This window comes from Vidua chalybeata, chromosome 21 (genome assembly GCF_026979565.1).
Source record: "Vidua chalybeata isolate OUT-0048 chromosome 21, bVidCha1 merged haplotype, whole genome shotgun sequence".
NCBI classification, from domain to species: Eukaryota; Metazoa; Chordata; class Aves; order Passeriformes; family Viduidae; genus Vidua; species Vidua chalybeata.
Window position 1 is genome coordinate 5,618,067 of NC_071550.1, and position 19,294 is coordinate 5,637,360.

Sequence of the window (19,294 nt, forward strand, 5' to 3'; positions counted from 1 at the left end):
GGTAAGCCCCGCCCCCTGTCCGGTAAGCCCCGCCCCCTGTCCGCCTCGGGGCGCTCCCGGAGCCCCGCGGGCCCGGTCCCTGCCCTGTCCCGGCTCCCCGCGCCCCTCGGCCTGCGGGACACGGCGTGGGTCCCTCCCCAGGCACCAAGCGCCAGGACAGACCCCGCGGGCTGGAGCAGCCGGTTCCCCAAGCACTGAGGAGACCCGCGGGGTGGTTCGCGCTGTCCCGGGCACGTTCCTGCTCATGCCAATGGCAACCGTGAGCGGGGCCCGCGGGAATGGCCCCGCTCAGTGAGGAGGCGCGGCGGGACTCTGGCTCTGCGGTGGCGGCAGCCGCGGCCCCTAGCGAGGGACGGGCCGGGCTGCGCCGACCCGTCCCGGGAGGCCGCGGCCAAGCTCTGCCCCGCGCGGTGACGTCAGTGCCTCCGCCGCGTGGCGTCACGGCCCCGTGACGTCACTGAACATCCCCGTCCCCGCCGGGCTCCCGCTGACCGAGCGTTCCGGCCGGGCCGGTGTTTCCGGGGAAGGACTCGCTGGCGCTTCCGGCGCGGGCGGAGGAAGTGACGGCGGGTTTGTTGACAGCGGAGGCTGCGGCGGGGGGAGCGGGCCCGAGCAGGACGCGGACCCCGGCCCGCCCCGGGGAGCCGGGACCAGCCGGGACCAGTCCCCCATGGCGCCAGGTGAGTTCCGGTGCCCCCCTCCCCAGCCCGGCCTGGGGCAACAGGCCTGCTCGCCCGGGCGGGGGGAGGAACCGCCGCCCCCGGCAGTGCCGCACGGTGCTCCCGGCGCAGTCCCCCTCCTCTCCCCGGGACTGCCGGGGGCAGCCGGGCCCCGCCGGGCAGGGCTCCGGCCCGCGGCAGCAGCTCCGGCGCTGTCCGGCGAGGTGACCTCTGGGTGCCTTGGGGACGAAGGAGGGCTCGGGTTCGGGGCCAGCGCTGCCCGCGGGGTTGATAGAGACCATCGCGGGCTGATGGAGCCCCAGCGCCCAGAGAGCCGTGACCGGGCACTGCAGGTGGTCTTCTTGGGCAGGCGACCTATGAAAATCCGTGATGTAATTCAGTGAGCTGAAGGAGCATCTTTACTGCAGGCAGGTAAAGAGCAACGCATTCCCCGGCAAGTGCGAGCTGCCTCATTTACGATGTCAGCCTGGCTGGCTGACAAGTTTGGAAGTTGCAGGCCTTGCTGGGACAGAGGATAGTTCGATCTCCTCCTACTTCACTTTCCCTAGTGTAGGAAGGGATGGTGTTTCCCCACAAAGGCAGCGATGACCCATCAATTAATAAAATCACAATGATTTGCAGCTGCAAGATGCCAGCTAAAGTGACAGTGCAGTTTCCTTTCAGAGCACAACCTGTGCCAAACTCTGCATTTACATTACATTTGTAATTCTGAAGTCGCTGTAATCAGCTCATGTCAGTGCATATTGTTTGCCCTCTCCTTGGATGAGTCCCTGATGCTGGAACAGTCAGCTTTGCCAATAATTTTTGTAGCAACAGCGTAAACGTTGTGTGGTTGGCGTGGAGCCACAGTGAGTCAGGCTTGGCTTGGCTCCGGGCACTGCCTGGAGAGAGGCTGGGAGAGATGATGGGTCTGAAGTCCAAGGGAGAGGATATTGGCATCAGCAGCCCCACGAGAGGCCCCGAGCCTCACGTGCCAGCGCAGCCTGGAGTGCTGTAACAATGCAGGTGCAGCCTGGAAATAAGCAATATTTGCAAAGAGGCAGGTGGGTCCTGGATGCTGGGGAAGGGGGTAAGCAGAGCTGCCTGTACTGCACCTGGTTTTGGGTCTGTGAATAGCAGAGGGGTGCTGTTAGGGCACAGAGAGGGCTGTGTGCCCATGGAAAGGGCTCTTGTGTGCCTGTTCCCGAGGCTCTGAGGAACTCAGTTCCTTGGTGCACTAAGATGGAAGTAAACCTGTCAGAGAAATAAATTGGAAAAAATACTGGCAGCTGAAGTTCTGGTCACTTCTCAGTTCTTGCTCTTGAATTTTCAGCATCCTTCATGCATCTATCTTTAACTCTACCAAAACCCACATGGCACCAGGAAGCCCATTGGTGGAAAAGCACTGGTGGCAGTCACTAGGCAGCTTCATCCTGTCACACTTCATCCTGTGTGAAGCTTCCCGAGGAGAACAATTAGAGAACAATTAGACAAACGTTAATGATTTTTCAGCCTCTCCAGTTCTTTTCTTTTTGTCACACATCGAGGTTATGACTAGAGACAGTATTGATCAGGGCAGCTATTGGCACTTTTACCTCCCTCTCTGCTGCTGAGGTGTCATGTCTTCAGTCTAAGGAGGGAGAGGCCAGCTTGTGTTGTCTCCTGGAGAAAAGGTCACAGCAGCTGCTCAGATATATGTAATAAATCAGAAGAATGAAAGCTTTTCTTTGATCTTATTTCAGTGGGACAGTTTAACCATTCTTGATATTAAACTTCTGCATGGGATTGTGTTGGTGGATCACGGGGGAGCTCAGAAGTTAAAGGGCAGCTGATTTCTTCAGGGCTGAGATCAACCAGCTGCATTGTGCTGGTCTCAGCAGAGAGGGAACAGAGGCTTGTCAGAGCCACAGGAAGGCAGTCCTTGCCCTCTGGTGTTCTGAGCTGCTTGGACAAGTCCCAAGCACTGGCCATTTCCAGCTGCACGTGACAATAGATTGTCAATGGGAATTTGTTTTCGAGTTCTCTGGCCATCGGTAGTAAACAGTGGAAGAACACTGGCTGCAGAGACCTCCTGTCTGATGGCACAGGGGAACTGGTAGGGACAGCAGAACACGCTTCCCAGCTGGTTCAGATCTTCCTGTTGGTCTTGCCTTTCTGGAAAGATTCTCTCCAGCAAGCTTCAGGCAAAATCTGCGAGAGGGACTTGTTCTGGAGGTGAGGCCGATTCATCTCCAAAGCAGACACAGGACAGCATCCTCCCACCTGCGTTCCCTTTGCCAGGACCTCCCAGCCAGGAAGACTCTGCACTCACTGGCACATTTCAGCCTTGACTTCTCACCTTTCTTAACTCCAAAGGTGAGAACTATGGATTGTGGAGCTCCTCCTTTATCAAAATTGAATCCCTCCATTTTCATTGATTGGACCTCATGCACCTCAATGGAGCTATTGTGGCACTATTGAGAAGTCTCAGTTTTATGTTCTTGTGACCCCCACCTCAGCACTCGGTGACCAAAATAGCAAGTTCCACCCTTAACACCATGATTGGAGAGAGTTTAAAGTACAATTTGTATGATTGCTGAAGTTTTGGGTTTTTTTGCCTCAGCATTAGCTTTTAGTGTGATTAAGCTGAGGAATGGGAGTTAAACTCTTCTGTCTTGATACCATAGGAATGAAGGAAAGAGAGCAGCAGAGGCTTTAGAGAAGCAGAGAGCTGGTGACACATAAAAGTGTCCTGCTATTTGCAGCTGCAGGATAAAGATCAGAAACAGAATATGGTTAAGGACATTTTGCAGCAACTTCTCCAGCAATGGCTGCTCAGCTGTGGGAGAGAGAATAACAACTACCTCCACAGCATCAGTGTTCTCAGGGCCAGCAGGGACAGACTTTTGATAAGACATAGGTTTTATATCAAAAATAAACATTTCAACACATTTTTTTGTGTTTGTGGAAATATTTAGAAAAGTTTGGGTTTGTTTGTAATGTGATTTGACCCTTTGGACGTGAAATGTCACTGTTGGTCTTCAAGCTAACTTCTCTGATAAGCCCCTAAGGGCCCCAGTGAGCAAGTCTTGATACCAGAACAGTCAGGTCATTTCAAATCAGAAAACAGGAATAGCTTCCCCCACTTGTCTGCCTCACCCATCGTTTATCCTGTTCCAAAAATGAAAAGGGCAAAAGCACCTTGGCCTTTTTCCAGTTTAGTCACTCTTTGTGACAGATTTGGGTGGTGAGGGTGAGCTGGATGTAGAGGTGTCCAGCACAATCACAATCCTTGCCTTTACACTGCACTCAGGGGGATCCCAGACCAGTCTGTGTTTTTCCCTCTGGCTTCTGATCCACTTCATGCTCTAGTTCAGGGACTTGCATGAAGCTTCTGACTTGGCACTACAGAAAAACACTGATCTCGAAAATGAAACTTGACTTGGAATGTTTGCAAAGAGAATGACAGGCAGGAGATACAGGGCCACAGATCCTACTAGTGCTTTACAAAGGATTATGCTGACAGTAAATGTTCTGCTGGTTTATCCAATCCACCCTGAAGGAAACCAAGCAATGTGGCTTCTACCACTTCCCTTCCTGAGGGCCTTTGTCAGCCAGATAACCCTGCAATGAGGAAACATTTTGCTGTGTAGCCTCGTTTCCAAACACATCACACTAATTCATTCCCACAGTATCCCCTTGGAGGGGGAATACCAAGGAATTAAGGGCACACTGCCAGAGAGGCCAAACTGCTGCAGGTACTTTTGAGGTCAGCAAGTGATGAGCTGTAAATACAACATCCTGCTGGTGTGACAGCTTTGTGGGACACTTGCAGTTGTGCCTTTCTCAATGCATCTTTTTTCCCTTCTCTGCTTATAGCTATCCTGATGACTCCATAAATTCATCCCAGGACTTCATTTGAGAGAAGGATCTCCTGCATCAAACGCTTCCTTCTGCTCTTCCCCTTCCCACAATTTCCCTCAAGATGGCATCCGACAGTCCCGAGTCGCTGATGACCTTGTGCACTGATTACTGCCTTCGCAACCTGGAGGGGACTCTCTGCTACCTCCTGGACAACGAAACGCTCCGGCTCCATCCCGACATCTTCCTGCCAAGCGAGATCTGTGACAAACTTGTCAACGAGTACGTTTCAGGCCTGGTTCTGGTTTGGGAAGGAGCTGGGAGCTCAGAGAAGCTCTAAAAATTCTCCAAAAAGAATTATGGGAAAGAATTCATAGGGCTGTGTTTTTCCTATTGATCATATTGGCAAATAAGGGTTTGCACGAACTTCAGAAGGAAATGTTCCCTTTTGTACTGCTATCATTCTAATTTCTGTGGTAGTCACCCTTTCCAAGTTAGTCAGAGCTCAGTGAGATGCTGTAAAAAGGGAAATGAAAAGAGTAAACCCAGAGTGAAACAGTCATTGCTTCTTCCTAGAATGTCAGTGAGCAACAAGGAAGCCTTCCCATTTCCTATCACTGAAGCATTACAACACTCTGTCCAAGCAGAGAAATAAGAGTGCAAAGTGCTAACAGATGTAAAATTTTAATGCTGCTGCTCCCATAGTTTTATAAAGCAACTTGTTTCCAGAGATTTATGTAATTTGGCTGTCACAGTCTCTCTTGGCTGAACTTGTGCCCACAAAATCTGGCAGAGAAATCTGGGCACCTAATTTCTGGAAAATGGGGGGGGGAAATCATCAAATTACTAAGTTTAAACAGCTAGGGAAAAAATTCCTGGAGTCTATACTTGCCAGAATCCAGTTTGCTCACACATACTGAGTCCTGCACAAATCTTTGCCGAAGATTTTCCTACAGCTCATTGGTTCTGTGCCAGAAGAGGTGGGTGGGCTCCTTTGCCCCACAGGCTGATCTGGGTGATACTGGGAGAGGGTGGATTGGTGTGTGCTCACAACTCTGTCACACTTCCTTGTCACCAGTGCAGGTGCCAGAGCTGTAGCTGAGCCTGTGCTGTGCTAACACCATTGCCCCACACAGGTACGTGGAGCTGGTGAAGACAGACAGCATCTTTGAACCCCACGAAAGCTTCTTCACCCTCTTCTCAGACCCACGGAGCACCAGGCTAGCTCGGATCCACCTGCGGGAGCACATCGTGCAGGACCAGGACCTGGAGGCCATCAGGAAGCAGGTGGGGTTTGCACTGACAGCTGCCACATCACATAGCAGCATTGCTGCACGGGCTCCAGCTGGAATCCCAGGCACCCAGAGATTCCCAAGGCTTCATCCTTTGATGCCCAAGTCTTCTTTGGACTAACCTCAGCTTCTCCTTTCTCAGCTCCCAAAGCCAGTGTTGGGAATGGCATAGGACACTGTCAAGTTGGGTGATACATGATTTCAGGCTGTCCCAGTGGGAGGTGTGGGGCAAACAGGGCGGGCACTTTACCTGTGAAATATCTCTAACTTTGATTTCTCTTATTTCAGGATCTTATTGAGCTCTACCTGACTAACTGTGAGAAGCTGACAGCCAAGAGCCTGCAAACCTTGGTGAGCTTCAGCCACACACTGATCTCCCTGAGCCTCTTTGGCTGCAGCAATATCTTCTACGAGGAGGAGAATCCTGGGGGCTGTGAGGACGACTGCCTGGTGAACCCCACTCGCCAGGTCTTGGTCAAGGACTTTACTTTTGAAGGCTTCAGCCGCCTGCGCATCCTGAACCTGGGCCGCCTGATCGAGGGGGTAAACGTGGAGACGCTGCTGCGGCCCCTGGCCTCCCTTGCAGCTCTCGACCTTTCTGGGATCCAGCTGAATGATGTGGGATTCCTGACCCAGTGGAAGGACAGTCTGGTTTCCTTAGTGCTTTACAACATGGACCTTTCAGAGGAGCACATCCAAGTGATTGCACAGCTTCGCAAGCTCAGGTCAGCAGATCTGTTCTTCCTTCTTTATCTTTCTCTAGCTGATAGGGAAAGGGCTTTCAGGAATGGTCTTCTTGCCTGCTATCAGAGAAGCACACACTGCTGGGTTCAGCTTATAAACCTTCCTGTGAACAGGCTCACTCATTTTATATATGTACACATCACTGTACATATCTGACATGTCTAAAGCCAGCCTGAATTTTGCTTGTAAGAAGACACCACTTAGCAGAAACTTCCCATTGAAAAAAACAAAAAACAACACATATCTGACCCCATCACACCCACTTGATGTGCAACAGGTAGAAGACACTTTTGTGAGGGGGATGTTTGCTCCAGTCTTCGGTACGAGCCAGCAAAGTCTCTCTGTCCTGTAAGGAACCCCACCTGCACACAATGGCTGGTCAGTTTGTCCATCCACTCCCTTAGCAGCAAGATTTCCTCAAAGCTTAAGTATTTAAATACCTGAAAGAAATCAGAATAATGTAATAGCCTGGGGTGGAAAAATTATAAGATTGGGGAAGCAGACAAAAACCTGTGCAATTTAATTTGTGGGATGAGGCAAGATACATTTCTGGGGATGCACGGATCTTCTGGTGCATCTTAATCTCCAAGCAGAAATGGTCAGGTGGCTGCTGTGATGGAGTTTGGAAAAGGCAGTTTCTGAGCCTGGAGCAATTTCTTTTGTGATGTGTGGTTAGATGATTCACTGTGGTCCATTCCAAGTAACCCTCTACCAGATACCTGTGTGCTTTGGTTAGACACAGGGCCAGCTGCTGCTGCCAGAGCCTACAGAATCACATTCCTGTATCTTGGGAAGGAAATAATGATAAATAATAATCACACTTGGCTCTGGTAGGGAGGCAGAAGCCCCAGCTAATGCTTTCCAGGCTGTGAGATGCTCTCTATCACTTGCAGGCACCTGGATATCTCTCGAGACCATCTGTCCAGTTATTACAAGTTCAAGCTGACCCGGCGGGTTCTAAACTTGTTTGTGGAAAACCTGGTGAACCTCACTTCGCTCGACATCTCAGGGCACACCATGCTGGAGAACTGCACTATCCCCAGCATGGAGGAGAAGATGGGCCAGACAAGGTAAGGGAACAGCAGTTACTGAGGTCTGCTTGGATGGGTAGATCAGTCAAAGATGAATTAAGAACAGTTCCCTCTTCTGAATTCTCAAATTCTATATATCTAATCAGTACTAAAAAGCAGGATACAACTCTTGCCAGGTTCCCCTGACAGTAGAGACTAGTGTGAGAATCAGCTGTGATTGCTGTATGCAACACATGTAAAGACTTGTAAGAGTAATAAAGAATTCATCCCATCTGCCTGCCATGCATATCTGAAGTATCTCAGTTCTTTTCCACACACATTCTCCTAGGGATCTTCTGCTGGATTTTTTTCTGAAATTACTCCAAAGCCCTTTACACATTTCCTACACAAAATACTCTTACCCTTGTGGAAATCCAGGCTCTTCTAACAGAACATTTATACACTGAATCAATACATCAGCACTCATAGGAGGGCTGAGTGTTTTAGGAGCTTGGAATCTAAAGGTCTGTTTTCAGATTTGACCTGGATACTAGGGAAATCAACCCTTGGAAATCCTGGTGCCCCCTCAGCAGAGGCATACCTAGAGGTCTGGTTTTCCACATCAGCCAAGAGCTCTGCCCTCCTATTAAGTGCTTGCTGAACAGAAACAAAAAAGTGAGAGAGTACTAGCTCCTTTTCACCAGAGCTGGTGAAAATGCACTGGTTCTTGGTCAATAAGGAACATGGCAGCAAAAACAGTATTCTTGCATGCTCACAGAAGCAGACTTAGCATGTCTATCACATTACAAATACATTGGATGAGTGAAATCCACAGCCCTTTAAGAGGAAATTTTCACCCCAACTAGTGAATTTCCAGGATAAATTTTACCTGGGAAAGCTGCATCCTGTCTGCAGTAATTCTTACTGCTGGTTCCATTCAGCACATTCACCTTTTACTCAGGATCACCTGGAACAAATATTTAGAGTTATGTTGATAAGGAGCTGCTTGGTATAAAATGAAGTGTAGCTTTTACCACTGTGGGTATGAAGCAGTACAGTCAGAGTGAATGGAGGGCTGGCAGCCATCTCTGGCAGGAGACACCTAAAGAAACATGGTACCAACATGAGCAATCTCTTGTGTTTTCACCCCAGCATTGAGCCAGCAAAGAGCAGCATTGCTCCCTTCCGGGGTCTGAAACGACCACTGCAGTTCTTGGGCCTTTTTGAAACATCCCTCTGCCGCCTGACCCACATTCCAGCCTACAAGGTAAGGAGGCTGCAGGGATATTGGCAGTAGGAACTTGTTAGAAGTTGAAAGAACATGAGAACCCTGGCTGCCAGTGGAGTGGAGTTCTTCGGGTCTTGGGTGTGACAACTGAGCTCTGGCCTTTCAATAACTACTTCATAATGCAAGAAAACTGCCAAAAAGCAAGACCTGTACCCCACATAGTTTTTATAAGGATTGAAAAACATTGGAAAAAAGCATGGAGAAATCATCATTCCTGGAGGATGTCTGTGACTACAGAAAAGGATTTAAGACAATAGGAGTCCTAATTTTGAATAGCATCCTCCTGCCCCAAAGGTGCTCTTTCTCATCCCCCTGGACTGAAAAGTGACTCAACCTCTGCCTCATCCTGGGCTGAATCTACTCTCAGGGCAAAGGGAAAGTATACCCTTTAACCTTTCAGAGTTTCCTTCTTATGTTGGTTTTCCTCCTTCATAATTTCTTCCCTGACTCCTTTTGCTCTTCCACGCCAGGTGAGTGGAGACAAGAACGAAGAGCAAGTCCTGAATGCCATCGAGGCTTACACCGAGCACCGGCCGGAAATCACTTCCCGGGCCATCAACCTGCTTTTCGACATTGCCCGCATCGAGCGCTGCAGCCAGCTGCTGAGAGCCCTCCAAGTAAGCCTTGGCCTCACCCTGACAAGGGGAATTTTGCACTCCCAATCTTTTTTTCCACTCTGGGACACTGTATCAGGCCATTCCAGAGAAAGTTCCAGTAATGCAGTGGAACTGGGTACCTTCATTTCCTAAGCACATTCCTGCAATGCCTGGGCCACACTTTCCTTGCAGGCTTCTAACAGTCACTCCAAGAATTAGCAGCAAGTCCGTGGTACTGAAGCTCTGTGTTGCTTCTCTGCAGCTGGTGATCACAGCCCTCAAGTGCCACAAAGATGACAAAAACATCCAGGTGACAGGCAGCGCCGCGCTGTTCTACTTGACCAACTCTGAGTACCGCATGGAGCAGAGCGTGAAGCTGCGCCGCCAGGTCATCCAGGTGGTGCTGAATGGCATGGAGTCCTACCAGGAGGTCACAGTAAGAGCAGCCCAGGCACCTTTGGTTCCCACAGTCCACCTGTATCGATTCTTTAGCCATGTGTCAGCATTTGGGTTTCCTCTGCTTGCAGGGAGTTAAACAAGGCAGAGAAGTTACTGCCTGCACAGGTCTGCTCCTGGTCTCCACTCAGCAATGGGGATTACCTACAGAATGCTCCTTTTTATCCATGAACAGTGGTCAAAGCGTGTGTGTGACACACAGATACCCAGCACTGTCTGTGGGGTAAAATTGTTGTGGGTAAAGGGGATGTTGAGTCAACGAAAAGAAACATCTCAAATCTCTGTACTGGAAGTCAGCTGTGTAGAGAGCCAATAGGCAGTGAGGAACTGGCTTGGAAAGCAATGGGCCCTGGATAATTGGGTGGCCTTGTGAGACTGGAGTGACAGTCATGGAGCATGGCTGAAGCACAGCACAAGATCAGAGGGTAACAGAAATCTCAGTAGTTGCAGTCAAGCAAGAAGAAGCTTTCAGTACCAAGCAGCAAGGAAACATGAGATGGTGGGGTCTGTGCTTTTGTAGCCACTTGGCCCAGTGTTTGCTTCCTTTTGACCCAGGTCCAGCGGAACTGCTGCCTGACACTGTGTAACTTCAGCATTCCCGAGGAGCTGGAGTTCCAGTACCGCCGAGTGAACGAGCTGCTGCTGAACATCCTCAACCAAAGCCGGCAGGACGAATCCATCCAGCGCATCGCTGTGCACCTCTGCAATGCCCTGGTCTGCCAGGTGGACAACGACCACAAAGAAGCCGTGGGCAAGATGGGGTTTGTCATGGTTGGTATGGTCCCAAGGTGTCTACTTATCCATAACCCAGGCTAGGACAATTCCCTTACAGCTGTCCATCAAATGCCTCCAGCCATGATCCAACCTTGCAATATCACAGAAGGGAACCAGCAATGCTGACATCTCCTGGAACCCACCCCTTTACTTGCTTACTAGCACTGGAGGTTATGGTCTCGGAGACAGGCTGGTGTGAGGGCAGGAAGGCACTGTAACCTAACACCTGACCTCATCATATCAGGTTATTTCTAGATCTGGTATCACCTTGTGACTGTCTCCTGCTTCTCCCCAAGTTTGCATCAATTTCCCAACTGAACCCATATCCCCCACCTTTTCCAAGAACTGCAAAGGCTGTTGCTTTGGTGCAGTTATGGTGCATCTCAGACCTTGTCATACAGCTCAAAACTGACTCAACTGCAAACTCAACAGCTCAGGGACTGTGGCATATTTCAGCTCTGTGAACACTTACAACTTGGAAGATGACCCAGTCCCACTGGTTTAGACTGGTTTATGCAAAAGATCAAAATTGGCCATAACTGCTGTCATACTGCAGGGCTGGTTAAGTTTTAGCTGAGTTTTGAACTGTTTCTCACTCTTCCCCTTTCTTTGCCCACAGACAATGCTAAAGTTGATTCAGAAGAAGTTGGCTGATAAAACGGTGAGTGTTTCCCCAAAAAAAAAAAAAAAAAATAGAGTATTTTCTCTTCAGTCTGACTTAGGCATGGAAATCAGCCCAGAGTGCCAGCTCAGCTTCTCTAACAAACACAAGACATCTCAGCTGATGCTGCAGAATTTCTCGTTCAGGATGAGGTCAGGGGAATGTGACAGGGAGGCAAAAATATTAAACAAAAAACCCACCTACTGAAAAGTTAAAAGCGAATAACAAGGTTTTCTTAGCCTCTGGAGTCATCTAGGGTGATGCCAGAGAGCAAACAGGTGATCGGTTTGCACCAGGCTTCTGCATTAGCAAAGCTCTGATTCTGTCCTTTTCCCTATAGTGTGATCAGGTGATGGAGTTCTCCTGGAGTGCCCTCTGGAACATCACTGATGAGACCCCAGATAACTGTGAGATGTTCCTTAACTACAGTGGCATGAAACTGTTCTTGGAGTGCTTGAAAGTAAGTGTCTGATTGTCTCTGGAGAGATGCTGACAGGAGCAGTGGAGATGCAGGTGCCTGGGCAGGATCCCTGGCTCTGCTCCTCTCCAAGCATTACTTCCTACACTTCACAAACAGAAAAGAGAAAGCTTGTGTAAGTTCTTCTTTCTCACATCATTCCATGCAGCCAGTAGAACAGAGAAACTTACACCAAACACATCTTCCCCTTTGCCCATCTTTGTTCAGCCCCCTCAGGCAGGGCAGCAGTGAAGAGTGAGCCTGGTTTTGATCCTCCCTTTTCACACATACCTTAAGCACCATTTGGCACCTGCCAAGGAGCCATTGCTGACTACCCAAAAATACTGAGCTTTTCTAGATGTGCTGTACAGCTTTTTCCCAGGGTTGCTTGTTCTCAGCATCACAGAATCCTACCTGTGTATAATCCTGTTCCTTGCCTGGCCAGGAGTTCCCAGAGAAACAGGAGCTGCACCGCAACATGCTGGGCCTCCTGGGCAATGTGGCAGAAGTGAAGGAGCTCCGCCCACAGCTCATGACCTCCCAGTTCATCAGTGTGTTCAGGTGAGTGCCTGACTGGTGACCAGCTGGGCTCTGATCTCTTCTCCTGAACCACCTGGAGACTTGTGAATGTTTACTGCAATCAGCAGCTCTAAGTGATCTCTTCTCTCTTGGCAGCAACCTGCTGGAGAGCAAAGCTGATGGGATTGAGGTGTCATATAATGCCTGTGGAGTGCTCTCCCATATCATGTTTGATGGTTTAGAGGCCTGGGGGATCTGTGAGCCTCACAGAGAAGAAGTTGTAAAGAGGATGTGGGCAGCCATCCAGAGCTGGGATATCAACTCCAGGAGAAATATCAATTACAGGTGAGCAGTGGAAAAGATTGGTCCACTCACATGGGAGCCAGGATTGTCACAGGAAGGAAACACCAACAGAAAGGAAGAGAGAGAGCCTAGCATGGAGGCTCTCTTGAGAGTGAAGGAGAAACATCTTCAGGGACATATTCTTTAGTGAGGGTTTTACATCTTCCTTTACATGTTACATAAGATGCTGAAGTTAGACACCTTACCTGACAATTCCTATGGGAGAAGTTTGGCAGCCCAGCAGAATTTCTCCTGCAAGTTTCTGCTGAAATTGAGTAGTTCGGGAAAACCACAGTCTGTCTGGGACTGCCTAAGCATTTTCCTCTGATACTGCTGTCCTTTGCAATCTGTCCTTTTAAGTCTGTTTGCTTCCCAAAGCTACATGCTTTCACTCTTCTCTGGGGCACAGGTACCAGAAATCCCTTCAAAGGTATATACAACTGCTGGAATCCTCTAAACCCCTTCCTGTAAGAGGTTATCAGGTACTCAGAATTCCCTTAGTCCAGGGCAGGGATCCAGAACTGGCATTCCAGTGCCTGTTTACAGTATAGACAGTATATACCACTGTCAGAAGAAACACAGGAACCGTTGCACGTGTGCAGCCAGCTTTGCCTGGTTATAGTTTGGCTTTGTCCCTCCTCAATCAATGCTGCTGGATTTCAACTCTTGTGAGGAAATGCCTAATGGAGATGGAAATCAGTTCCTGGGCTCAGTTGCCTTCATTGCAGCTATTTCTCTGAGCAGTGTGTTTGTGCTGAAGTGGTGGGGCCTTTAATCCTGCCAGCACTGCCCTGGGACACTGACTTAGCCTTGGTGCCAGAATCTTTGAAATGCCAACGGATTTACTGCTATGGTATCTAAGAGCAGATCCCTTGCTGTACTGTATTGCTGTGAGTGGCAAAGGTGTTGAAAGAAGTAGCTCTTGGATTTTTAACAACTCCTGTAATATTTCTGTGCAGGTCATTTGAACCAATCCTTCGACTTCTTCCACAAGGGATCTCCCCAGTCAGCCAGCACTGGGCCACCTGGGCACTCTACAACCTGGTCTCTGTCTACCGTAGGTTCTTTTTTTGAAATCATATTCCTTGCACTGTAGAAGTTGAGGGGGTGAACCTGAGGCTGTCAGTAGAAAAGGCTTTATGAGATAAACTATGCAGGTAGAGAAAACCTTCTCTGAATGATGCAGGAATGTCCAGGCAGCACAGCCAAATAAAGCTAATTAGACTTGGTGTGTAGGAAATTCCTTCACTGCTTTGATCCTTCTCCTTCCCCTCCTGCCACCCTTTGTACACTCTTGTGAGGGTTAACAAGGATCCGATTTATTCTTTTCTCTGCAGCTGACAAGTACTGCCCACTGCTGATCAAAGAAGGTGGGATTCCTCTCCTGAAGGACATGATTAAAATGGCCTCAGCACGACAAGAGACCAAGGAAATGGCCCGGTAGGACACCAGTGCACCATGACAAACTCTCAGTTTAGCCTTAGTTTAGTTTTTAATTCTTCCACATAAAGTGAGGCTACCAAAGCAAGGCCTGCAGCGATGTGTACGAGAGGTATGAATTGAATACAGGAGAAGCAGAGGAAAAAGAGGATGAAAACAGAATACTAGAGATGTTTATAGATGAGCAGTACACACAGATCATTCATTACCAGGCAACTGGGTTGTAGATTGGCTTGTTGAGCAAGGGAGCCACATGGCTAATTGCAGTTCTTAGGCCAGTAGTCTCCAGTTTCCACTTTTCCCTGTACTTGGGTGGGCTGCCTGTCTTCAGAATCGTAGTGGCCTGTCACTGAACTGCCAAAACGAGAGCATTTTTTTAGAGAGTCCATCACCCTTGCAATGACACCTTTATTTGGAGTCATCCTTTCAGAGCTGTAAAAGCCAGCTGCAGTTTCTGATCATTGACAAAGTGAGAGCTGTAATTTCATACCTGCAGGCTGAATAGAAGAGAGAGGTAGAGATCTGGGAGTACATACCTGGTGAGTGGGCAGCAGGTATTCCCACAGCTGAGGGTTGCTAAATTCTGGAGGGGACTGGAGCCTGCAGAAGACAGTCACAGTTACACAGTGTGTGGGATAGGACAGGTGACAGCACAGTAAAGGACAAACATTTGTATTAATGTATTTCCTGGTGGGATTTAAAGGCATCTGAGGTTTTGGGTGTGGGGGTAATGAATGAATGGTCACAACTGGAATCTGGATATGCACTACCATAACTTGACATTCCAAGTTGGGAGCTGCTTTTGTGGAGTTTACTGGTTTTGACACAGCTTGTGTCTCAGATACAAACAGGACACTGTTACACAGAAATCAACTCTGGGACAGTTCTTGCCTTACTGTCCCACAGCTGAGATGCAATAAGCTTTAAACTAAACCCTCTCTCCTTGTCCTTGTTTTATCCATAGGAAAGTTATAGAGCACTGCAGTAACTTTAAGGAGGAGAACATGGACACTTCCAGATAGAGGCAATCACCCAATGCCTCTTGCCAGCACTGTATCCAGCTTCTCTCTAACTCACTGTACATAGGGAGGACTCTTTCTTACCAACTCGCCCGTTGGAAGGAAACTTTATGTGTGTGTGTGAGACCCTCAGTAGATGAAGGTGAATAGGGGAGGGGGGAGGGACTTTTTGCACAACAAAATGCTTTCCTTAACTTAGTGGACTTTTTTGTTATGAAGTTTCAGGTTGAAGTTCTGTGTGTATGATTTCTGTATAAAAAGAAAACAAAAAACAAAGACAATTACATTTATGTATCTTTTAACCTTTTATTTTAGACCACACAGAGAGCCTCAAATGACCATGAGCTTGAAGACCTAGTTGTGTGATCACTAGTGTGACATGTTTATTTCCTACTTTTTAGAAAATTCCCTTTTGCTGTACTGCATGAGGTCCTGTGATGTCTGCAAGAACACCGGTCCTGAATCAGCATTGGCTGCTCAGTGGGGCAACAGGCAGTGATGAGTTATTTATTTGGTTAGAGAGGTTGGGGGACACAATACCAGAGAGATAGACCAAAAGAACTGACATTTTAGTGAGACTTAGAAATGGAAAAACTAGAGAAGATCTTTGAAGCTAATTCACTCCCTTAAGGGCTTTTTAATAGAAGACTCACATTAATGGAAGCATTGCTAATTCTATGTGGGTCATTTGGAAGTAAGACATTGCCAATGAAGTCAAGAGGTCTGTTTTGTCCCCATTGGCAGTAGAGTAGGATCTGCCAGCCCACCCAGCCTCAAAAGGTCAGGGATGACCAGTAGAACCAGTTATTCATTCTTGGCTACACAGAGCTTCTCTCTTGAAGGGAGTCTGTGCAACAAGGCACAAGGTTTGTTCACAAAGGGCTACACATCTTCATTCCAGTCCTTCACCACCTTTTTTAGTTGTGTTCTGTTTTGTAGGGAAGGGCTACAAAGCCAGAGTATTTCCCTCTGCATACTATTCTCTGCTAGGCCCTAGTCCTGAGCAGCTGTACCCCCTCATGCAAGTCCCAGAAGGGACTGGAGCTGTTCTGCCCTTCCTCAGTCTGTGTCATCACAAGCTGTGCTCAGTAGCATCATAATCTCCCTTCACAGGAAGCTCACTGCAGCACAACTGCTGGAATTGGAGGTGGGGAGTCTCCAGGCACCCTCTGAAGGGCAGTCCCAGGAAATAGCACCTTTTGTTCCACCCCAACATCTTCCCCCTATTCTCAGAAGCAGAAGGCCCTATTCCTCTCTAACTCCCAGAAGCACTTACCAGTGCAGTCCCAGTCCCATCAGCAGCATTACTCCAGTCTGTGTGACACAGGTGAGAGGAAAGTCCCACTGAGCTGGTCTTCACCTGTGACACTCCAGACCTATAATGGCTCAAGAATCTGAAGGCCAAGGTTTGCCTCACAGCCAGGCACTCAACAGCACAGTTGTCTATGTCATAGCCCACTGCTCATCACAGTTCTTTGACAAATCTTCCCTTAGAAGGGGAAAATCTTCCTCATCACAGTTCTTTGACAAATCTTCCCTTAGAAAAGATGTCGTGCCTGGTAGAAGTAAGATGAGCCCATGGCCATGCAGGCTGGGACATTTCAGGCCTCAGAGCACAGTAACTCGCTGCTCTCTTCCCTTGTACCCTTTGCTCTCGGATTTGAGTCGCTGCTATGAGGTTCTGCTAATGCTCAGAGTTCATGTTGTCCTTGTGAGCACGTTAGAGATGGATCCTTGATCCACAAACTGACACTTTAACTGACAAAACACAACTGCCTGGAGAGGTTTACTTTTACTGCCAATACGGTGTTATTCAATGTCTTTTTTTTTTTTTCTTTTTAACCATACGTCAATTTGTTTTGGTATTGTGAGATCTGTACTATTTTCTTTTAAGTATTTTTCAAACTTATATATATTTTTGTGTCACTTTTAAATTGTTTTCATAAGATTGCAAAACTTGACAAATTATACTTTTTTGCAGTCATTTGAAATGTATTTTTCTCTTATTCTTGTTTCCCAAGAATTTGTGTCCCTATGAGCTTTTAGATGGGGAAGCTTATTTCAAGATCTGTTTTCTGTGTAACATTTGCTAATCTTCCTTCTAGATGCAAAACTAAGAGGGGCTGCAAATACAGCCTTGGTTGTTAGGGGAGTCAGGCTTTGCTCTTTAGCCCCCATTTAGTGCTGCTGTCCTTGGGAAGTTGTTTCACATGGCAATACCACCCACCACATCTGCTTCCTTTCCAATGCCCATGTAGTGAAAGCTCCTGCCACTAAAATCTTGAACCAACTGACAAAAAGCACTCAAGATTCTGACCATGTTGGCAAGGTAGGAGTAGAGCAGAAGGGGACAGATGACAGATATGAGGTATCAGAAAGCCTTGTCCCCAGAAAGCAGCTGCCACACTGGGGAGACAGTGGAGCTGGGAAACTCCCATCTCAGCTGGAGCAGATCCCAGCCTCTCACTGCAATCCAAGCCAAGCAGCTGGGCTCTATTCTGAGACTTCAGCACAACTACGTCAAGGCTAATAATAACCAATGCCTTGAGACCCCAAAGGTTTGGGGTGCTTCCACAAGTTGAGCAGTTACTGGAGTCTCACCTGCTGCATCCCAAACTAACAAGATCCACGCTGCATCAAAGCTGTTTCACACTGCAGAGGTAACTTCTGTTCTCACTGCTCACAGACTCTCAGCAAGTTGTACCTCAGCCTGAACCAGGTTAAAAAGATTTCAATTTCCCAGCAATAAGATGAATGGAACCAGGCCAGGCTGTCAGAAAAGCTCAGCTTGCTGAAATCTGTCACCATTCCCAGGTGAAAGAGGGAACTCTTAACTGGGCAACTGCAGAAAGCCTCACGTAAGATTTTGAGTCAGGCCACCAGCAAGGTAAATGCCTAAAGCAGCACATTAAAAGGAGTAACACCCCTGTTAGAGTAGCATGAGCTTTGCCTACAAGTTTCAGTGTCTTCAAGATTTTGTGAGCTGAAAAATAACATTTTCCCTTCAGTAAGGATCAAAGAGTAAAAAGTATCCTTTGAGCACCAGAGCACAATCCAACAATTCCCCTAATCAGAAGTCTGAAACTAGTTTGGGCCACAGTCTCCCTAACTGAAACAACGGTATATGCATGACCTGCAAACGTTTTTTGGTGGCAAGGATTTAACTGGTGCCATAGATGCAGAGCTGAGGACAGAACAGGAGAGTTGCCTGCAGACATCACATCAATGTTCTGCAAAGGAAGCGAGGGCCAAGTGGCAGATTTTTTATGAAGGTTTAATGTAAAAGGGGAAGTTGGATACCCTGAAATGCTTGACTGCTCCAGGGATGCCTTTCAGGCCTTCCAGCTTTGCTGGATCAAAGGAACAAGCCAGGAAACTTCAGCTCCACACGAAATTATACAGCCAGTGATCAACCCTGCTCAGAAAACCAGAATGGGGTTCTGTTTTTCAAATGAAAATCCAGCTGTAGTAAGGATACTGCAGAGGGGCTCCTTGTGCTCAATAGCTGTTGGCCCACTCAGACTCTTCATGTTTTCACTACTACATTTCCTTTAATATTCCAAAGCTTGGCAAGCAGAGCATGAACATGTACAACATGTACAACATGTACAACATGTACAACATGTACAACATGTACAACATGTACAACATGTACAACATGTACAACATGTACAACAACTCAGTAGCTCCCTGCAGAGACGGTGCAAACAAAGGAACCCTCCACCTGAACTGTGTGTGGTTTCCTTCCTGGCTGGAGGCTGCCCTGTCCTCCAGTGACCCTTGTCAGTGACCCAGCAGTGCCAGGTGTCCATGTTCTCTGGAGCAGATAAGAGCAAATTGGTGAGCAACTTCCCACCAGTGCTTCCATTTTACAAAATCTGTGGGAGGAATTGCTCATAAGGATTGGCATCTACTTGGATGATGTTTAACACCCAGAAGCACCAGACTTTCTCATCTAGACCAAGCCAAGAAAGTTTAGCACTGATATTTGTGGCAATCAGAACACTGCAGATAATTCATCTGCACCATGGCTGCTCTTTCCTTGCACCTTCCTACTGAAATTACCCTCTTCAGCACTGAATCCTACCCAGCTTGTCACCTTGGCTGGGCTTCTGCTGCTGTCACTCTGGCCTCTGCAAAAGATGAGTGGGAAGAAAAGTCTTGGAGCTGTGAGTCAGTTCCCTCTCATTACCTGAA

The 19,294-nt window shown here is 48.2% G+C and overlaps 1 protein-coding gene across 2 annotated transcripts; it reads left to right on the top strand.

Annotated features, from left to right (window-relative positions):
• The first annotated feature begins 14 nt into the window (after positions 1–14).
• On the top strand, positions 15–15,387 carry ZER1 (zyg-11 related cell cycle regulator). 2 transcript variants are annotated; one of them, XM_053962242.1, is made up of 16 exons: positions 15–680; positions 4,518–4,781; positions 5,636–5,786; positions 6,080–6,516; positions 7,429–7,605; positions 8,698–8,812; positions 9,304–9,450; positions 9,692–9,865; positions 10,441–10,656; positions 11,279–11,320; positions 11,661–11,780; positions 12,223–12,338; positions 12,453–12,641; positions 13,598–13,695; positions 13,976–14,078; positions 15,043–15,387. In XM_053962242.1, the coding sequence occupies exons 2-16, from the start codon at positions 4,624–4,626 to the stop codon at positions 15,098–15,100; spliced, it is 2,301 nt and encodes a 766-aa protein (XP_053818217.1). In that variant the 5' UTR covers positions 15–680; positions 4,518–4,623; the 3' UTR covers positions 15,101–15,387. The 2 variants fall into 2 exon arrangements, with proteins under 2 accessions (XP_053818217.1, XP_053818218.1); XM_053962243.1 differs by lacking the exon at positions 15–680 and adding an exon at positions 2,944–3,014.
• The last annotated feature ends 3,907 nt before the right edge of the window (positions 15,388–19,294 follow it).

Bases quoted from the DNA above. Each gene is read 5' to 3' on its own strand.
- ZER1 (XM_053962242.1), top strand. From the start codon at position 4,624: ATGGCATCCGACAGTCCCGAGTCGCTGATGACCTTGTGCACTGATTAC. The intron at 10,657-11,278 runs GTTGGTATGGTC...CTTTGCCCACAG, and splicing joins GCAAGATGGGGTTTGTCATG to ACAATGCTAAAGTTGATTCA. The intron at 14,079-15,042 runs GTAGGACACCAG...TTTTATCCATAG, and splicing joins GAGACCAAGGAAATGGCCCG to GAAAGTTATAGAGCACTGCA.